Raw genomic sequence first — 20,905 nt, forward strand, 5'->3', positions numbered from 1 at the left:
TTGTAGTCGACTCTTAAAAATTATCTCATTTAGTTTTTGATATCATCATTGTCTGTCTTCCCCCCCCATAGATTGTAAGCTCCCTGAAGGCAAGGATTTTGCTATCTTGCTCATCACTATCCTCAGCACCAAAAAATTGTGCCTGTGACATAGACAGTGTTTGTTGGGTGAATGGAGAGTACAAAGGGGAGCCAGTTGGAGATACTCAAAATTATTGCTATCATCTTTTCACTTTCAATAAATGTACAGACTCTAAATATACCAAGTTAATTGTCTCAGAACATTTCTGTCATAAAGGCTTGTGTAAAACACTGAGAAACATAGAAAGGTAGTTAATGGATCTTTTCATACTTAGAAACTGGTAGAATGAGAACTAGAGCATTAGAATTGTGGCAATATTTGACCAAGGAGTGTAACGTTATGTGTAGTATCCTGAGGCCCCTTTTGTTAGACAGAAGCTTAATCACCAGCAACTTGTGGATATGGCATTCACTATTAGTTGTTTTCCCAATGTATATTCTCCTTGTCTTCCTTAAGATTCATGGATTGTTAGATGTGCTACTGTAGCTTAAAGCTACATTCCCCAGCCTTTTCTGCAAATAAGATGAGATTTCTGAGAAAACTCTTTAAAAGAGGCTGACCTAGGAGGGAAACCATTTTGTACTTTCCTCCCTCCTGCTTCTTGGGATGTGGATATAATGGCTTGGAACCCCAGGAATTATACTGTGACCATTAGGTAACCTTGAAGGCAAGCCAGGGCTAAAGATGGTGGAAGAGTATAGCTGTGGAGTAGCCATATTGGACTTCCTACAGCCTTCTTATTTTGAGACAATAGAAACTATTTTGTTTAAACTGCTGTTATTTTGGATCTCTGTTTCTTTCAGGAGAACTCAATTGATTAGAAAGGAAAAACTCAAAGGAATTAAGGGTAAGAGACCTCAGTGGGTCAAATGAAGAGCAGTTTTAATGGGAGTAAGGATAAGAGGTTGAGGTCAGAGAGGGGTTTCTAAGTTTGAGATGGGTGAGTAAGAAAAGAGTCTAAGGGATTGTGACAGGTTGCTAAAGCAGAATGCTGTAGTTTCCTGGAGAAGAGAAAGTCAAGGAAATGTATTTGAATACACAGGTTGCTAAAGCAGAATGCTGTAGTTTCCTGGAGAAGAGAAAGTCAAGGAAATGTATTTGAATACACAGGTAATCAAGAAGTAATCCTTCAGTTAGACCAGTGTGTCTTTGAATTTTGATTTCATGGGCCACCAAGGATCTCTCTGTACACCAGGAATCTTAATGATTCGAATTTGAGATGCATATCAAAATATTATTTTATTGTACGGCTTTCTTGTTGAAATTTAAAACAAGTAGTAAAGATTCCAATTGTGGGGTTAAAAAAATTAAAAATAGGAAAATGGGAGAGAGAGCAAATGTAAAAAAACAAAATGGAAGCAGGAATGAGGTTAATATGATAAGAACACACCCATGAGGTTTTCTCTATTTTTAGAAGTAGGCAACAGATTTGGGGAGAAGCTTTCCAACAGTCAGCTTGAAAAATGTAACATGATAGGTTGTTACAGTAATCACAGGAGGGAGCAGTGGGATAAAAACAAGTCAGTTCAGGAAAATTAGACATATTTCTTGTACTAAGATTATTTTACTTGAATTCTAACTTTATATGATTGAATTACATAATAACATCGAAAGTTTTCTTTTAGGTGGGAGGAGAATATCAAGACAGGTTTTAGGAGAACCACCATAAATAAGTTTACACTGTACCCCGACATCGGGGGGTTGACAGCTCTACCGAATGCCAGTTATCTGACTGTGTTTTCAGAATGACTGTTGTCTTTACATAGACATAGGTAGATAACCAAAAGACTGAAAAATCAGACACATCAAGAAAATTGGTAAGAATTAGAATGGTTAGGCTTAGGAGAAACTATCCTGGAAAGTAGACATTAGCCTTCAAGAGTTCTCTCTCATTGTCTCCTACTGAGCACCAATACAGACTTGCATTTCAGTATGAGGGTGAGTAAAAAGAAAGGTTATTGTGGTTGCTGCTGATGATTATTAGTTATTGGAAGCTCTTTTCACTAAACCTTTATGGGAGAATGCTCTTTTGCCTTTAAGAGTGGAACTGCTTTAAGGTGGGGCTTGTCATTGGGGGCAGTGAGAGAAAAGACTGGAAGACTTCAGATCCCTTCCATTCCTTACTTTATGACTCCAGATTATTTTTACCATGATTTGTTAGGGTTTGGTACTTAAAAAAAAAAAAAAAAAAATCCGTAGTCTGGCAGGTGTCACCCACATACCTTTGTCATTCGTTATTATTTGAGTATGCTGAAAGAACCCAGAAATACTGAGATCATTAATTTAGCTGAAGAATCCAGGTATTCAAGATACTGTCTAAGTGTCATCTATAAGATATTAAAGGACTTTTCAGACTATTTTAAAATTAAATTTGCCTGAATTCTTCTAAATGATTTTGCAGATTTCCATAATAAATGTGGCAAACATTTCTCTTATGGGATGTAAATAATCAAACTCTATTGCACTGTAGAGTAATATTATAAAGCACTTAGCTAATCAGATTGTGAGAGTCGCTCAAAATTCCTAACCATGTAATTTTTGCATAGAGAGAGGGTACTTCATGCTGTGCAATTAACTGGTTTTATTAGCTATAAATTTGGTTGTTCCTAGCTGGCCTGACAGGCTGGTGCCTGTGGAGAATTGGATCTTGGTTTTTGACTTGATACTGTACAGTCGAGTGTCAGGAAGGCATGGGAATTTGTAGTGAGGGCCGCAGCTGAGTCCCTAAGAGGAAGTCGATGAGGAATTGTTTTTCACACTTCTGTAACTACCTAAAGAGAGCTTCGGAATTTTCTAAGCCTGTTGTAATTTCTGGATGTTCTATAAACTAACATTCCATCCCATAGTCAAATAAGGTTTATGAAGTAAAATGGGATGGTTTAGTGATTATAAGCAGGACATCAGACTACCTATGTTGAAAATCTGGCTTTGCCATTTATTGTGCCCTTGGGCAAGTTTTAAGGTTTCTGTGTGCCGAGATCTCTTCCCCTGAGTAAGAGCAATAGTAGTAGATCCTAGGCTCAAGGTGGGCTGTGAGGGTTTGAAGGTTCAATCTATGTAACGTACTTGGCCTGGCTCATAGTAGGCACTCGCTAAATGGTAGCTGTTACTGTGGAGGCTCTGCAGATTGGAATCTCTTTGCGCAAGGGCAGCTTCTAATAAAAAAAGTTTAGATAAAAGGACTCATATTTTTATTGGGCCCCCCTTTTTTTTGAGAGAGGGAAGCAATACATAAAAAGAGGCAGAGGTAGGAGATCTAGACTCAAATTTTATTAGACTTCAACTCAACTCCTAGAAAGTGAACTTAAAGACCCAGATTTCTTTACCCTTAAACACGATAAAATAGCTAACTTACTTGTGAGGGTCCTATAAGACAAGTGTTTTGAAAATGTTAAAGTGCTACAATTAGGGAGAAACATGGAAATCTTTTTATCTAAACATGGAAAGTCACATAGAGTAAAATAAATGAAGCTAATTAAAACAAGCAGATTATGGCAGTAGAATCCACTAGTGGAAGAGATCTGAATTTGCTCAGAAGCTTGACTTGAGTCTGAAGAATAGATAGATTATCAAGAAAAGGGAAAGCTGACAGAGAACGAAATTAGCCTTGGTCAAACACCTGGCATTTACTGGGCACTGGGGTAGGATTACTGCCCCCATCTTACAGATGAGGAGACTGAGGCCCAGACAGCTTAAATAACTTCCTCAGAGTAACCACATTTGTAAGTGGCAGAGACACCACTCATGCTCAGGTCTGTTTCACTGTAGAGGATGTCCTAACAGGCTACAGTCAGTTACCTCTGTTCAGTTTATCAAAGATTTATTGAGTATCCAATCTGTGTAACGTACTATTAATAAGACATCAAGTTTTTTTTTTAATTTTTATTTATTTATTTGTTAGAGACAGAGCAAGTAAGGAAGAGAGCACAAGCAGGGGGAGCAGCAGGCAGAGGGAGAAGCAGACTCCCCGCCAAGCAGGGAGCCCGATGTGGGACGGGATCCCAGGACCGTGGGACGGGATCCCAGGACCCTAGGATCATGACCTGAGCCAAAGGCAGATGCTTAACTGACTGAGCCACCCAGGCATCCCTAAGTCATCAGTTTTTTATAGAAATGGATAGAAATTTAAAGCATGAAGGAGTCTGAAAGATAATTCTGTCCAGTCAAGTCATTTTCCAGAAAGAGAACAAGGTCCACAGTGACCAGGAAGTTTTGGGGCCATCCATTTTGGAATTAGAATTTAAATTCCACCCCCCTGTCCAGTATTTGATTAAATTATATTGCTGTTCAATCTTTTAAAAGCCTAATCCTTCCATTAGTTCATACTTCAAGGCTTATTCAAGGGCTTTCTTTGGGATGGAGGAGTGGAGACTGTATGTAATTTTAGCACAAGTGATCTCAGTGACCAAGTTACAGGAGTTGTTTTGTGAAAAGCAGTGTGCTTTTTTTTTTCTTTTTTACCCCAGCTCATCAAATTAGGCAGGACTCTATGTAGACAGAAGAATGAAGAAGTGCACCATGCACAACTTTTGTTCCCCAAACGGAATGCAAGTTGTTTACAATGTGTTTGACTTTCTCATGCCATCACAGTGATACTCTTTTACGAACATGAAGAATGTTAGCATTTCTATGCTTTGGAACAATCTCTTAAAATCCCCATTCTTCAGTCTTCACTGTTCGTCTCATTCAGTGTTAGCTACCCTCCCGTCCTGCCAGGTTAGCCTGCCCTGAGTCAGGGATGTCCTTAACTAGAGAGCAGCCTGATCCCTGGAGGGGAGCCCAGGCTGCTGCCCCGAGCGGCCGCATGTGGAGTCTGCCGCAACCCACCAGGAAAGCCATTGAGCAATAGGCTTCCCGGCACTAGTGATGTCTGCAGTAAATCCCCTGTGGCTCCATCCTGGGTGTTGATGATGAGTGAGCAAAATGATTGGCTTATTTTTTCTTCTTAGTATCTCTTGCCATTTTCCTTCTAAAGAAAAGTCTTCATGATGTCAAACATTCTTCGGAATATGGGCTGTATGATATTACAGAGCCTGAAATCAGTTCATTTACCCTTCTTTATTTCCCTGAATACCTAAAGGACAGCATTTAAAAGAGAATCTACAGAACTGTGAGGGTTGCTGCTTGTCACATGACTTGTTATTGAATGGGTCTCATTAAACTTAAAGTGATTCGGGGAACATGACCTGTGTCTGAGACTCTGGCAATTAAATATGGGATTGAAAATCATCTAAGCCTGCCTTTATAAGTTGTTCTGGTGGCATAGAATTTTTAGGAGCAGAGGGGCTGGTTTTCCATCTTGCCATACATATAAGAAAACAAGCTTTTATTTTAGGAAAATGTTCTTAACCATGATACTCTTGGGGTAAAAATGCAATTAATTAAACAGTACTTTGGGGACACCTGGGTGTCTCAGTCAGTTCAGTGTTCGACTCTTGATTTTGGCTCCAGTCATGATCTCGGGGTGGTGAGATCAAGCCCTGCATTGGGCTCCGTGATGATGAGTGTGGAGCGTGGCTTGAGATTCTCCCTCTTCCTCTGCCCCTCCCTCTGCTTTCTCTCTCTCTCTCAATAAATAGTATCTTAAAAAAACAAAAAAACAGAAAAACCACAGGAGTGCCTGGGTGGCTCAGTGGGTTAAAGCCTCTGCCTTCAGCTCAGGTCATGATCCCAGGGTTCTGGGATCGAGCCCCACATTGGGCTCTCTGCTCAACAGGGAGCCTGCTTCCCTCTCTCTCTCTTCCTGCCTGCCTCTCTGCCTTACTTGTGATCTCTGTCTGTCAAATGAATAACTAAAATCTTAAAAAAACAAAACAAAACACAGTATTTTCTTGGCATTGATCCTGGTTTTTGTGGTATGGTGCATGTAAGTCTTCTGATGACTGAAACAGCACTCTGGCTCGGTTATCTGTATCATCAGAGGCTGCAGCAGAAGGCCAGTTCTGAGAGAGCTAGGGGTTGACCTTATAGATTTGTAAATACTGTTGTAGGGCTTTTTAAATCAAGAATTGCCCTTTGTCCCCTACCTTCTGCTGCTAAGTACAATAGTTCTGGGCTCTGTGGTGATAAAGAGAAGAGGTATGCTATACCGAGACCAGTAGCCATGTCTTTTCGAACCATCCTGTTCATAAGACACCTGGTTGAATTGCTGTGGACTTTTAGGATGACTGGCCTATGCTGGCTCCTTTAACAGAAAACTAAAGGCAGGGGGACTTATGAACAATAAACATTAATTTTCATAGTTGTGGAGGCTGGGAGGTCTGAGGTCAAGGTATTAGCAGCTTCTGTGTCTGGTGCGAGCCTGCTTCCTGGTTCATAGACGGCCATCTCCTCGCCGTGTCCACAGCTGGTGGGAGGGTGAGGGAACTCTCTGGGGTCTCTTTTTGTAAGGGCACTGTCTCGTTCCTGAGGTCTCTACTCTTATAACCTGATCATCTCCCAAAGGGTCCCCCTTCAGATATCGTGACCCTGGGGGCTAGATTTCAGCATCCGAATTTTGGGGGACATAAAAACATCGCTGTACAGCAGGGAACGTCTGCCGCGGGGTTCAGGGAGAACAGTGGGTATGGAAAGTTTGTGGACTTGACAAAAGGCTGCCTTATCTTCAGAGGTGATTTTGGAAACAGAGTTGAGCCTTCCGCCCCAAGCACAGTCAGAACTCTGTATAACTTTTGACTCCCCCAGAACTTAACTACTAATAGCCTACTATTGACTGAAAGCCTTATGGATAATGTAAACAGTTGATTGACACATATTTTGTATGTTACATGGATTATATACCATATTCTTGTAATAAAGTAAGCTAGAGAAAAGAAAATGTTATTAGGAAAAATCATAAAGCAGAGAAAATACATTTAGAGTACTATACTGTATTTGTTTAAAAAAATCCACCTATAAGTGGACCCACACAGTTCAAATCTGGTCAGCTTTATATGGTTAGACGTACCGGGTAGAAAATTGGAAATGGAACGTTGAAGATTCAGTAAGGCTCTGCGTTGTGAATCTGAAAGTGTACAATGTCAAAGCAAGGGCATGCTTAGAGAATAGCAAAGCAGGAAAGGACTCTCAAGAAATTGTGCTTCTGTGATTGCCTTGGACTGCAGAGGCAAAGTGCAAGTGTTCATTCTGAAAGTTGAAATCAGCAATGAGCTAGTGAGCATACATTTCAGATGGGGCTTCTACTGTGGTTATGTAATTGACGGTCCTTCTTAGGAAATACCAGCCTTAGAAGCAACGCTTACGTGAAAGAACAGAACGCATACTGAAGCCAGTCTGCACCCTCTGGCATTTTACTCTTCTCACTTTGCTGTTCAGAGCAAACATTTACTAACATGGACTCTGTGTAGCAGTTATTTAAACAGACTAAATGTCATTATCATCAAATACCATATGTTCATTCTGCCGACGAGATTGAGTGCTTCCTGTGAATAAAGGATTTGACCTTTCTCCTTCATGCAGTATTATACTAGGCATTTTACAAGATGAGCAGCGTAGGAAAGGCTTCTCTAAAGGGCAGCAGGCCGCAGAAGCAAATGTAAGAAGGGAGAGGAGATCATTTAATAAAAGTGCAGATACTGAGTAGGTTGAAATCAATCTAGATGTCAGTTCGCAGCGCCCACATCTGTGGTCTCGTGGCCTCTCAGGACCTGTGGCCTTCTTCAAGAATAACTCAGGTGAACATGAATTTGCTCCAGACCCAGGTCAGGAGAAACTCACAGCTCAGAGGTTAACTTAACTAGTTTTTATATACCTAAGGGCAGTTCTGGGAAGGTAAGGAAAGAGTGTTATTTCTTCCTGATCAAATCCAAGAGAAAAATCAGAATTTCCATGCAAATAAACATTTTTCGTCTTATATTTATATTTTCCAGGCATATGTATTGCATTCATATATTGCTTTTTGTGGTGAAAAAATTATATATGTTTAGGGGCATTTGGGTGGCTTAGTCAGTTAAGCATCTGCCTTTGGCTTATATCATGATCTCAGGGTCTTGGGACTGAGCCCTGTGGGGCTTCCTGTTTCTCCCTCTCCCTCTGCTCTTGCTCTCTCTCAAATCTTGAAAAAAAATTATAAAAATCTATATATGTTTACTGTAGAGAATTTTAGAAATACATAAAAATTTAAAATCATTTATGATTCTTTCTGCTACCTAGAGATGACCATAATTAATACTTTTTTTTTTTTTTTTAAGATTTTATTTATTTATTTGACAGACAGAGATCACAAGTAGGCAGAGAGAGAGAGGAGGAAGCAGGCTCCCCGCTGAGCACAGAGCCCGGATGCGGGGCTTGATCCCAGGACCCTGAGACCATGACCTGAGCCGAAGGCAGAGGCTTAACCCACTGAGCCACCAAGGCGCCCCTAATATATTTTTTTTTCAGTCTCTCTTACATATATAATTTCTTTTTTAAAAAAATGTGGGATTGGGCACCTGGGTGGCTCAGTGGGTTAAGCTTCTGCCCTCGGTTCAGGTCATGGTCTCAGGGTTCTGGATCAAACCCCATATCGGGCTCTCTGTTCAGTGGGGAGCCTGCTTCCCCCTCTCTCTGTGCCTGCCTCTATGCCTACTTGTGATCTCTCTCTCTCTCTGTCAAGAAAATAAATAAAATCGTTAAAAAAACAAAACATGGGATCATCTCCTGTCTTTTTAAACTTTGAGAGAATATACTGATCCTGGATCATATTGATATTTTGGAGACAGAGCTCTTTGGAGAAAGCCTTTGACCTTGGATGCACAATGTGAAGGACACTACTTCCTTTGAATGGTCGAATGAGCCACTTCTTTTTTTTTTTATTATCATACTCTGATGGAATCAGAGAATTTGGATTGGTCAGGACCTCAGAAATCAGGGTCCCTGGAATGTTTTAAATGTCATTTAAAGAGGACAAGAAGGAACAGTTGACACTTGTGGACAGTAGACGTGTACCTTGGATTTTATTATACCTACTGTCTTTGTTGTCAGTATCATATCACAGGCAGAAGGATACAATCCTGCTGTTACATGGAGGATAATAGCTGTTGACAACCTGGGAGAAAAGCCTGTTCCTAAGAGAAGATGTAAATAGAGCCTGCTAGCCTAATGACATGGGTCTTCAGAGATGATTTCTTCTACTAGTGTTGTCTGTAGATCAATAGAGTGCTGTCAGTAACTGTTTATCACAGGGGCACTTGAGTTATCTCAGTGGGTTAAGTGTCCAACTCTTAATCTAAGCTCAGGTCTTGATCTCAGGGTGGGGAGTTCAAGCCCCACGTTGGGTTCCATGCTGGTCATGAAGCCTTCTTACAAAAATATACATATATATATTTATCAAAAAAATACATATAGAGGCTATGTCAGTGGAATGTAAAAAGTTTAAAAGAAGCCATAGAAACAGAATCTTTAAGGACTTTATGGTAGCTCTCCAATAGGAAACATTTAAATTTGGGATTAGGTTGAAAAACTTCTAATTATGAAATAAGTCACGGAGATGAAATGTACAGCATGGTGACTACAGTTAATAATACTGTATTATATAGCCGAAAGTTGCTAAGGTCTTAAAAGTTCTCATCACAAGAAAAAAGAACTTGTCACTGTGTGTGGTGATGTTAACGACTTACCGTGGTGATTAGTTTGCAGTATATATAAATACTGAATCATCATGTTTTACATCAGAAAATAATACAATGTTGTCAATTATATCTAAATTTTTTTCAAAAAGGCAATTTTGCCAAAATAGAAGATAAGTTCTGAATTGAAGGAAAGGGGTTGCTCTGAAGAAACTAATTGATTTAAAATCTTCTTTTAAGACTGTTGCAAGTACTTCAAAGGAAACAGATTACAACTTAAATTCCTTTAAATTTATTTAAATTACAATATTCCATTAAATTTCCTTTAATTTAAATTATAATATTTAACTTAATCTCTCTGATTCGTCCGTGTGGAATCTGTATGCTGGTTGACTTCTGAAAACAGCAAACTGAGCTAACGGCTCATCAGTCCATATAAACATGTAGAAAGGCCAGATAGAATAAAGCTAACAAAATACCTCCTCCCCCCTGGATCTGTTCGCTGAAATGCCTCTAAGCCTTCCCATAAAGGAAGAAAAAAAGGAGGAAGGCAGGGGAGGGAGAGAGGAAGAAAACAGCGGGGCTGGAAACAGTAGGAGCAGTCACATACCTAACTGTAAACACAGTTTCTGTGTAGACATTTTTGTGCTCTGATAAAGCCATTTTTATGGATAGACTATAGTTATGTCTCTTCTATATCAGATTGGGACTTTTTATGGAGAGTCTTTGAGCCAGAGTTAAAATTGTTGTAGTCCACCATAGACTTTCCTTGCTTCCTTAAATCCTGATCTGAAAAAGTACTTATTGACCGACCCAAGGATATTTAGACCTTGAGTTCTGTAACTTTGAGAGATTATTATGTGTGTATATGTGTATGTATATAAATATATGTAGAGAGAATATGATCATCTCTACAAAAGTCTAGAATAGCATTTTCTATTTTTTTGAGAGCTCTTTTATTTTTTAAATTTAATTTTATTTAAATTCAGTTAATTAACATGTAGTGTGTTATTAATTTGAGAGGTAGAGTTTAGTGATTCATCATTGCATATAACACCCAGTGCTTATTACATCATGTGCCCTCCTTGATGCCCATCACCCAGTCACCCCATCCCTCCACCCCCTCTCCACCAGCAACCCCTTTTGCTTCCTGTGAATAAGAGTCTCTTCTGCTTTGTCTCCCTCTCTGATTTTGTCTTGTTTTATTTTTCCCTCCCTTCCTTCATGCTCCTCTGTTTTGTTTTTAAATTACACATATGAGTGAAATCATATGGTAATTGTCTTTCTCTGATTGACTTATTTCACTTAGTATAGAACACTCTAATTCTATCCATGTCATTGCAAATGGCAAGATTTCTTTTTTTGATGCATAGTATTCCGTTGCATATGTATGTATAGCTAGCTAGCTAGCTAGATAGACACACATCACATCTTTATCCATTCATCCATCAATGGACATCTGGGCTCTTTCCATAGTTTGGCTATTGTGGACATTGTTGCTATAAACATTGGGATGCATGTGCCCCTTCAGATTACTACATTTGTATCTTTGGGATAAATACTCAGTAGTACAATTGCTGGGTCATAGAGTAGCTCTAGTTTTAACTTTTTAAGGAACATCCATATTGTTTTCCAGAGCAGCTGTACCAGCTTGCATTCCAACTGGAAGTGTAAGAGGGTTCCCCTTTCTCCACAGCCTTGCCAACATGTGTCGTTCCCTGACTTACTAATTTTAGCCATTCTGATTGTATTTTTTTTTTAAGATTTTTTATTATTTATTTGACAGAGATCACAAGGAGGCAGAGAGGCAGGCAGGGGAGGCGGGGGTGGGGTATGGAGGGAGCAGGCTCCCCGCCTAGCAGAAAGCCCGATGTGGAGCTCGATCCCAGGATCCTGGGACCAGGACCTGAGCCGAAGGCAGAGGCTTTAACCCACTGAGCCACCCAGGTGCCCCTCTGACTGTATTTTTTAAACATTTTTTTGGGGTGGCAAAATATATATAGCATTAAAGTTGCCATTTTAACCATATTTAAGTGTACAATTTGGTGGCGTTAATTTCATTCACAGTGTTGTACAACCATCACTATGACCTATTTCCAAATTTTTTCATCACCCCAAACAGAAACTCTGCACGTTAAGCGGCAGCTCCCCATTCCGTCCTCCCCAGCACTGGTGTAACCTCTAATCTGCATTCTTTATCTCTGAATTTGACAATTCAAGATAAGTTATAAAAAAAAGGTCATGCAGTATTTGTCATTTTGTGCCTGGCTTACTCACTTAGCACAGTGTTTTCAAGGTTCATCTGTATTGTAACATGTATCAGAACTTAATCCCTTTTTATAGCTAAATTAATATTCCATCGTATTCATATATCACGTTTTATCTGCCCATCAGTTGATAACACTCGGGTTGCTTCTATGTTTTGGTTATTGGGGATAATGCTGCAGTGAGCACTGGCCTACACGTCTCTGTTTGTGTTCCTAGAGTGGCATTTTGCAAACTGAGAAATACATAGATTCTTTATATAGAAATATTAAGTCATCTGTATTCCTGACATTGATTAAAATTATTATTTCAATGTAACTTAAGTATATACAATATAAAATGAAGAACTACTTATGCTTTTTTTTTTTTTAAAGATTTTGTTTTTAAGTAATCTCTATACCCAACATGGGACACAAACTCACAACCCCGAGATCAAGAGACCCATGCTCTGGTGACTGAGCCAGCCAGCCTCACCGGAACTCCTTATGCTTATAGCTTTTGTAAAATCAAAACCAGTTTTTCAGTTAAGTAGAAATAAAAGCATAAAGTCAACATAACTAAAATGAACAATTTTCATCAAATTACATTTACTGAAAAATCACTTTTGTTGATGTCAATAGTGTAAAAAGATACTTTTTTTTTTTTTTTTGGCACAACGGACCGTTATAGTTAGCCTTCATCACTAGTATGTTTCCTTAAGTGAACTTTTTAAACCACTAATCCATTATTTTGATGGACAGTCTACTTGCTAAAGTATTCCAAAATATAAATCTGGAAAACAACAATTTAAAGAAAAGCTTTTTGTTACTGTAACAGTTGCATTAACGAACTGTTGGCAAGCAGGTGCCTGTAAAGGCAAATCTACAGAACACACCCACTTGCTGTCAGATGCTGATTGCTACAGCCTAGATTTTAGTCACTTGCGCAATCCCACGGTTACTTCTGTTGGAGCTTGCTAGAGTAGGTAACATCATGATATTACTTGATCTTCCTTTATTGCAAATACCACTTATTTATTTAGCCTATTTCTGCTTATTATAAGACCATTTCCATGGAACTAGTACAGCACTCTATAAAGTCTTATGTTGTTTTTATGTTAAATTCTTAGTTTGTTAAATTAGAACTGAAAGTCTTACTCTGTGAAAATGTCTTTTACTTCCAAATTATACCACAAGAATTTAGTTTTTCCTAACTGTAAAAAAATTTTAAATGAGCATAACAATGGGACACAAAATAATGGTTGTTATTTTAACATCTGCATATGTTTACCAGCACTTGAAAGATAAATTCTGTCTCTCCAAGGCATTACTTGGCAATATCTTAAATGTAAACATGAAAATTAGCTGGAACAATGAAAATCTCATCTGGTGCTGAATTATAAAATGGCCATCCAAAGATTTAGAAATTCTCTTTTTTTTTTTTTTTTTTTTTAAGTTCTACGCCCAACGTAGGGCTCGAAATTACAACCTGAGATCAAGTGTCACATGCTCTATTGACTGAGCCAGCGATTTTTAATGGTCACAGAATTTAGATACCCCAAAGAATTCACCAGAACATACCATGGGATAACATTCCCGTTTTGATAAACACTGGTCAAACATTAGTGCTTGTCTTGCATTAAATTCTAATGCTTTACTGACAAAGAGTTGATCCGTGTTAAAAATAGGGAGGCTTATGTTTTCCAAATTTCACATCATATAAACTTTTTTTTTTTTTTTAAGATTTTATTGTTGAAGGGGGAGAGAGAGAGCACAAGAGGGGTGAGAGGCAGAGGGAGAAGCAGACTCCCCACCAAGCAGGGAGCCCTACTTGGGACTTGATCCCAGGACCCCAGGATCATGACCCAAGCTGAAGGCAGACATATGCTTCACCAACTGAGCCACCCAGGTGGCCCTCACACGAACTCTGTCTTAAGAATAAAGTTCAGTTATTATATCCTAATAAGAATAGAATTGCCATATGGATGAATAATTGTCTTGCTCAATTAATGTATTTTCTTTCTACTTGGAAAGCTAAACTATGGGAAGAAGGTTGTTTGAGGAACACAGAACCTCTGTATACAGTAGGCACTCAGAGAGTGTGAGAGGGGTGTTTTGATCGCTCCCTTCAGCACCTGTGTCACTAAAAGGAAAACACTGGCAAAGAAATCTTGATAAATGTCTCATCCAGTCAATAATTTTCCTTTCTCTTGATTCCATATTGACCCCATGCCAACACTTAAACTTCTGTTTTGTACCTAGTTATACCACCTTAAAAATAAGTTTTGCAGTGTTTTTAAGAAATCTCAATTCTTACCGTGACAAAAAATTTGTAACGAATAATACTGATTTACATTGTGCAGATTCCCAAAGGGGAGTCCCCTTTCTAACCAAGCCCTGTTCATTCTTCTTTAATTGCTTACCTAGAATGGGGAATTACTAATCTCCTGTTTACTTACTGCCAATAATACGCTTTTCATTTAAAAATATTGAATTTTTTTGTACCTAAGTGATTTTGTATCTAATTGTATTTATAATTCTTGATTACCTGTATTTTGTCTCCACAAAGGTAATAAGTACATGTGATTGAGTTAACTTAGAGAATGCCCTTCTTACAGACATTAGCAGATATACACTGCAGTATCTCTGTTTTTTCATTTAAAAAATTAAGTTTATTATCTTTTTATAATGTCACTCTGCAGTAGAGTTTTCTGGTATTTAATACATTTCAGATGTAAAGTACAGCTTCCCTACTTGCCAGGTCACCACTGAAGGTCAGGAACCCACCCTTACATCCTTTTCAGGACTTTGCTGTATATAGTACAAGAGCAAAAATATATTTTGAATGATTTGATAAATAATATCAATGGGTATTACCTGAACCTGTTTTAGCAATAGTTCAGAAATCCTCTGTTAATTTGGTGATGACTCTTCATCCGACCAGTAGAAGTTCGGTCTCCTACAAGAGACATGATGCAGAATGAAAAAACACATTCAACTATTAGGAAGAGGGCTTTTCTGTAAACAGATAGGGCCTCTCACCTCGCCGCCACCCTCTTCACTACCTGTCATGCTGGCTTGCTGGACGAACCCCTGCTTCTGCCCCTTCAGCCCCATTTCCTTTTTAAATGTCGGAAAGTTTCAGTTGAAATTCTCAAACTTTTAAGAAGGCTGCGAAACAGAGTTCTATCAGCAGTACATACTTGTTGAGCACGTATCTATCTTTGTAAATGTCTGTAAAAGGAAATTGAATGGGCAACCTATTTTAGGAGACTTTTATAAATGTGAAATCTTCTGTAACTTTGTATTTGATTTTCGTGCAGGCAGAAATACTCAGTGTCCTCAGTCACAGAAACATCATCCAGTTTTATGGAGTAATTCTCGAACCTCCCAACTATGGGATCGTCACAGGTAGGCACGCATTATTTGACTTCTTTCTTTCCCCAGTTACCTAGCTTTTGATTCCTTAATATGCTAAAACACTTAATATGAGGTTCAGTCATGAATTGTGCGCTACTGTCAGGTGTCACTTTTGTTGCTATAAAGCATTAATAAAACTGATTATATCAATATAATTAAGAATGGTGCTTCCACTTCTACCCATGTTTAATTGTGCTAATTATATCTGCGTAAATGCTATTTAAATGCACTCGCAGCTGCAATACCAATATTTAAAGGTGCCGTTTAACTAAAATTTCATTTAATTAGCTGAAATGAGCGATGTTTTTTGTAACTCTGTGACCTTTTACAAATTAAGATTTCTTGAGCTGTTCATGTTGTAATTCTTTGCAAGGTATTTTAGTCCCATTAGAGCGTTCTTTCTTCAAGGTCTCTGACGTGAGAACAGTATTTTTCAGGTTTGGTCATCTGGGCTGGTAATGACCTTGATCTAAATTATCACATTTGGAGTGGCGGTTTATAACTGATGGGAATATCCTTTCCAAAGAGGAGCACACAGAAAATTTTGCCATATAAAAACAAAGACAGACGCATATTTTTAATACTTTGTACTCGTATTTATACAATCCAGTGAGCAGCTTTAGGTTCATAATAAGTATCATGTTCAATTTATAGTAAGTAACTTTGGTCAGGTTCTTTAGTGTGGCTGTTCTTTGATTAAAGCAAAACCAACCAGAAAACCTCCAAGATTATCCCCCTCTTCTTCTGCTGTAGTGTTAACTACTTGGATTGTCTTTACAGAGAATAACAACAAAACATCGTCCATAAAGAGCTGTGAGTTAGGTACTCTTTATAAATGATCTCTTCTGATACTTACACTGACCCCATGAGATAGGTAAAATAATTTCTATGAATAATTTTTATAAATAAGAAACTAAAACTCTAACTTAAGTACCTTTCCCAAGGTCATCCAGCTAGCGGTAGAACCGTTGGTATAAATTTCTCAGGTTGATCTTACACAGAGGCTCCTCGTCTTGTCTATGGGCTAGTTCCAGAAGGCTGAGTACACTGGTTCTTACCTGCCTAGGGACATGGTTGCTGTTACTTCTACCTTCGAGCAGCGAGCAGTTTAACATGCTTTTACTCTGATAAACAGCATTTTTACCTAAATTCTTAAGTGGAGGGAATTTTATCACCATTCTGCTATGTTTAGATCTATGCCTTAAAACGGGGTAATGTGGCAGCTTTCAGTCTTGAGCCTGTATATTTCCTATTAACCTGGATATCTAAGAATGGGTTATATTATTAGTGTATAAACCACATTTAATCTTTTAAGTCATATTTCTGATTTAAAATTAAATCCTGTCCCTGACTCACTTGCCATATTGCTTCCCCTTTCCTAGTCCATTGTATTTGCTTTTTACTAGTTAGGTTTACCTTAAAAACCTGAATCCAGTTTTCTTTTCTTTTTTTTTTTTTTTTAAGATTTTATTTATTTATTAGAGAGCACCAGTAGGGGGAGGAGCAGAGAGAGAGGGAGAAGCAGACTCTCCACTGAGCAGGGAGCCCGGAAAAGGGCTCAATCTGAGGACCCTGAGATCATGACCTTAGTCCAAGGCAGACGCTTAATGGACTGAGCCCCCGCCCAGGCGCCCCTGAATTGAGTTTTCTGATCCTTGTTTGTGGCTTAAGTTACTAGTGAGTAGATGAAAGTGTGGTGCTCCAAAGAGATTAGAAACTGGGGTTCTGGTCTTGTAGTCTTAGCCTAATTAAACCCTTTGAGTGGAAGACTTTAGCTTTAATGAATTCCATGGACTATTCATGAAGTCTTGTAGTTTCTTGAGGTAAGGCTGAGTAGAAAAAGGGACTGAAGTCATGGTGTGAATTCCTTTTTCCAAGAGTTTTTTCTGAGTCCCGGGAGGATGTGAGGGACACTCACCGTTAGCCAGCATACTCAACCCAGGTCTTCTCATTCAAAAGATGAAGAAAGCATCCAAGGACTTGGGTGAGAAAGTTTGATTTCACTTAGTTATTTTATGGACTAGCCAGTCCTTTGTTTCATGCATCTTTACCTTCCACAAATCTTTGGTTGTAATTGATTAGTTCTTTTTAGATCTATAACTGTTTCCCCATAGAGTCAAGAATAAGCAACTGTTAGCATTAAATATTTTTTTTTAAAGATTTTGTTTATTTTTTTGACAGAGATCACAAGTAGGCAGAGAGGCAGGCAGAGGGGGAGGGGGGAAGCATGCTCCCCGCTGAGCAGAGAGCCCAATGGGGGACTTGATCCTGGGGCTCAATCCCAGGACCCTGAGACCATGACCTGAGCCTAAGGTAGAGGCTTAACACACTGAGCCGTCCAGATGCCCCAACATTAAACATTTCTTTAAAACCATACAAGTTTCACAATTGTCAGGAAATAGTAAATTATTTATTTATAGCTCTCTTATTGACCTGTGAGGTTGATTTTTAAAGATACTTCTTAGCCAAGTTTTGGTGTTTTAAAATGTATTATTTTGATAAGGTTAATTTTGTTTCTGGAGATGCTAATTTTAATTGTATGTTTACAAGTATCTACCAAAGAAATATCTGAGCTCTTCAGACCACTTCCTGCAGCTTAAAGATCAAGCCATGTTCTGGGCATACATGCAAACTGAGCCTAGTCTGGGGGCTTAGATGGGCTGGGGATGACAGCACTTCTGCCTCTTGAAATGGACAAAAATAGGTCTAATATGGGGAGGTTAAGGGAGAAAAGAGAGACAAACAGGCAGAGAGACCTTGATCACTCAGCTTAGCCAGCTCCCCCTCTTTTGAACTCTGTCATCTTCCTCAGATTTTGGGGTTCTGTGAGGGGAAACTTGAATGACTTGAATCCATTCCACTTGAGTTTGTTCATAGGAAAGGTTGTTGCAGGAAGAAGCTGTTGGTGCTCAGATGAGGGACTTGGAAGAAAATTTATCAATCAGAATAGAATGTCCCTGGGAATTGGGAGATGGGTCTTGTCCTGATTCTGCCAAAGCTGCATAGATGGGTCTGATGATCTGTGTCTCCGTTTTCTCCTATGTGAATGAAGGGACTAGAGTAGATGATTCCAGGGTGGGAGTGTGTATGTTTGTGTGCACGCCCCTGTGTGCGCATGTGTGCCGAAACTTTCCATCACAGACCTAGAAAACCTGCTTATAGGGGGACCCAGGGAAGAGTCCAAGAGGTAGCTGCCACTTGGTTTCCCTTGGAGGGGAAGTGAGCATATTTCCCCTAGATCCACAAAGAAATGGAGTGACCAGAACCTCAGACTCCAAAGTCAAAAGAAACAATTCAATAATGGATCAAGTTTTCTTTCATCTTTGGAAACCTCTTAATTCTGTACTACTCCCATTCTTTTTTTTTTTTTCCTTTTCTTTCTTTCTTTCTTTCTTTTTTTTTTTTTTTACAAGTATTTACACAAATACTTGATGGTGGGGAGTGTAATGGTAATTTACTCCTGGGAGGGAAGGTGTTATACACTGGGTCACGTGGTTCTTTTGGAGCCAGTTTGGAGAGGAACGCTGCACAAAGTACCTGGAGGCAGACTGGGTCCCAGGACTCCAGAGGAAGGTGGCTGAGGGTCTCAGGGCCTGCGGAATTACATCTTTGTGCTCTACGGCTGCTGTCACCTCTTAAATTTGTTACTAATTCTACATGACCTCTTACCACTACTCTCAGACAGGATACTAGTTCTATATGATTCTTTGACAGACCCAAATCCTCATTAAAACTCAAGCATGGAGGGGCGCCTGGGTGGCTCAGTGGGTTAAGCCTCTGCCTTCGGCTCAGGTCATGATCCCAGAATCCTGGGATCGAGCCCCACATCGGGCTCTCTGCTTGGCGGGGAGCCTGCTTCTCCTTCTCTCTCTGCCTGCTGCTCTACTTGTGATCTCTCTCTCTCTCTCTCTCTCTCTGTGTGTCAAATAAATAAATAAAATCTTTGGAAAAAAAAAACTCAAGCATGGAAAACATTAATTTTTAAGTGCCTGATTTCATTTCCTTGAACTCAGTCTTGATGTATTTCAGTCACAGACACATCTAATTTGCATGTTTTGATGTTGTGTTGATCTTATTAGCCAATTAGAAATAAATGTCACGTTTTGTTAAAACAAATTCCAGACATTTACCTAAATTCATTTGTACTATTTGTTATAATCCAAATTAAGTTTACTTGGTAATATTATAAAGAGATTTTTGTGATAATGGCGTTTGTTTCAATAAGATTATGACTATATGTTTACATTTTTCTTTTTCCTTTTTTAATGTTTACATTTTTCGAAGCCAGCTATGGTTTCCATAAAACTAAAAGGGAAAAATTAACTTAGAAATCAAAAGGAAATGTTTCCTTAATATGGTTCTTAATGACCCTTTTTAAAATGAATTAAAACAAATGTTTTATTCCAAAGTCCAATAAACTGTGTTCTAGGGGGAAGTGAAGTGGTTTTTAAAGCATATATCATGTGTGTATAAGATGGGTCCTTAGTTTGTGATGAGAAGACAAAAAGGATGAAATAATTATATGCCTTTTTAAAATGGTTTACCTACCAACATATTTAAAGATCATGTTTTATATGAAATAGTATAATCGTACTGCCTTTCTTGCACCCTCACATTTGTGAAGCAATTTCATTTCATAATGTATCTTCCACATCTATGTTTTTTTCATTATCTGAACCCATTTTTAAATTATCTTAACATGGTTTTCAAAAAAAAAAAAAAAAAAATTAACATGGTTTTCAAAGTACATCTCCAATGGGAAAACACTGAGCTGTGTGTCTCCTCCACTCCCAGTACTGTACTTCATTCACTTCAGGTACTTCTGGTCACCAAGTGTGTGATAGTTTCCCCACACCAAGTGAGTCTGTGAGACCATCTGGGTATTCTACAGTTTAATTCACTTCTAACATGATCTACCTAGAGATAGTGTCAGATACCACAGGTTAGGGTTCAGTCCTGCAAGAATTCCCCTCCCCCCAGCAGATGCCAGTTTCAACTTCAGGTTGTCACCCATACTTTGACTACTGGCTATAAATAGGAGGTTCCCACATGCCCTCTTTGGATTTGATCAAATACTGGAAGAGATAGAACTCAGGGAAACAGCTTACTTACTAGATTACTGGTTTATTGCAAAGGATATATGAAAGGATATCAGATGAAGAGATACATAGGATGAAGTCCAGAAGAGTCTTGAGCACAGGGTTTTCTGTTCCTTTGGAGTTTGGGGTGAGCCCTCCCAGCATGTGGATGTGTTCTTCTCTACCAATCTTGAAGTTCTCTGAATCCTATCCTTTTGGATTTTTATATGTTTTGTTACATAGGCATGGTTGATTAAGCACTGGCGGTTGGTGATTTTCAACTCCACCCCTCTCCCCTCCCCAGAGGGAATTCTAGTTGGTTCTCCTGTAGAATAGCTCCCATCCTAAGGGGCTTTCCAAAAGGCACTTCATTAACATAAACTCCGATGTGGTTGAAAGGGGCTTTATGAATAACAAGACACTCCTTTCACCTCGATGGCTCTGGAGCTAATGCGGGAAGCAAGGACAGTGACCAAATACTATAACAAAAGATGCTCCCATTACTCTTACTGCTTAGAAAATTCCACAGGTTTTAAGA

General features: G+C 38.9%; 1 protein-coding gene across 4 annotated transcripts in view; it reads left to right on the forward strand.

The window, feature by feature from the left end:
* The window catches only part of MAP3K20 (mitogen-activated protein kinase kinase kinase 20), a 177,404-nt gene that overhangs the window by 67,238 nt on the left and 89,261 nt on the right, over positions 1–20,905 (forward strand). For all 4 annotated transcript variants that reach the window (XM_032880475.1, XM_032880472.1, XM_032880476.1 and 1 more), the window contains exon 3: positions 15,193–15,280. In XM_032880475.1, coding sequence (XP_032736366.1) covers positions 15,193–15,280 — 88 coding nt within the window. The remainder of the gene's footprint in view (positions 1–15,192; positions 15,281–20,905) is intronic.

Source organism: Lontra canadensis, unplaced genomic scaffold (assembly GCF_010015895.1).
Source record: "Lontra canadensis isolate GAN:19392208 unplaced genomic scaffold, GSC_riverotter_1.0 scaffold69, whole genome shotgun sequence".
Classification (NCBI taxonomy): domain Eukaryota; kingdom Metazoa; phylum Chordata; class Mammalia; order Carnivora; family Mustelidae; genus Lontra; species Lontra canadensis.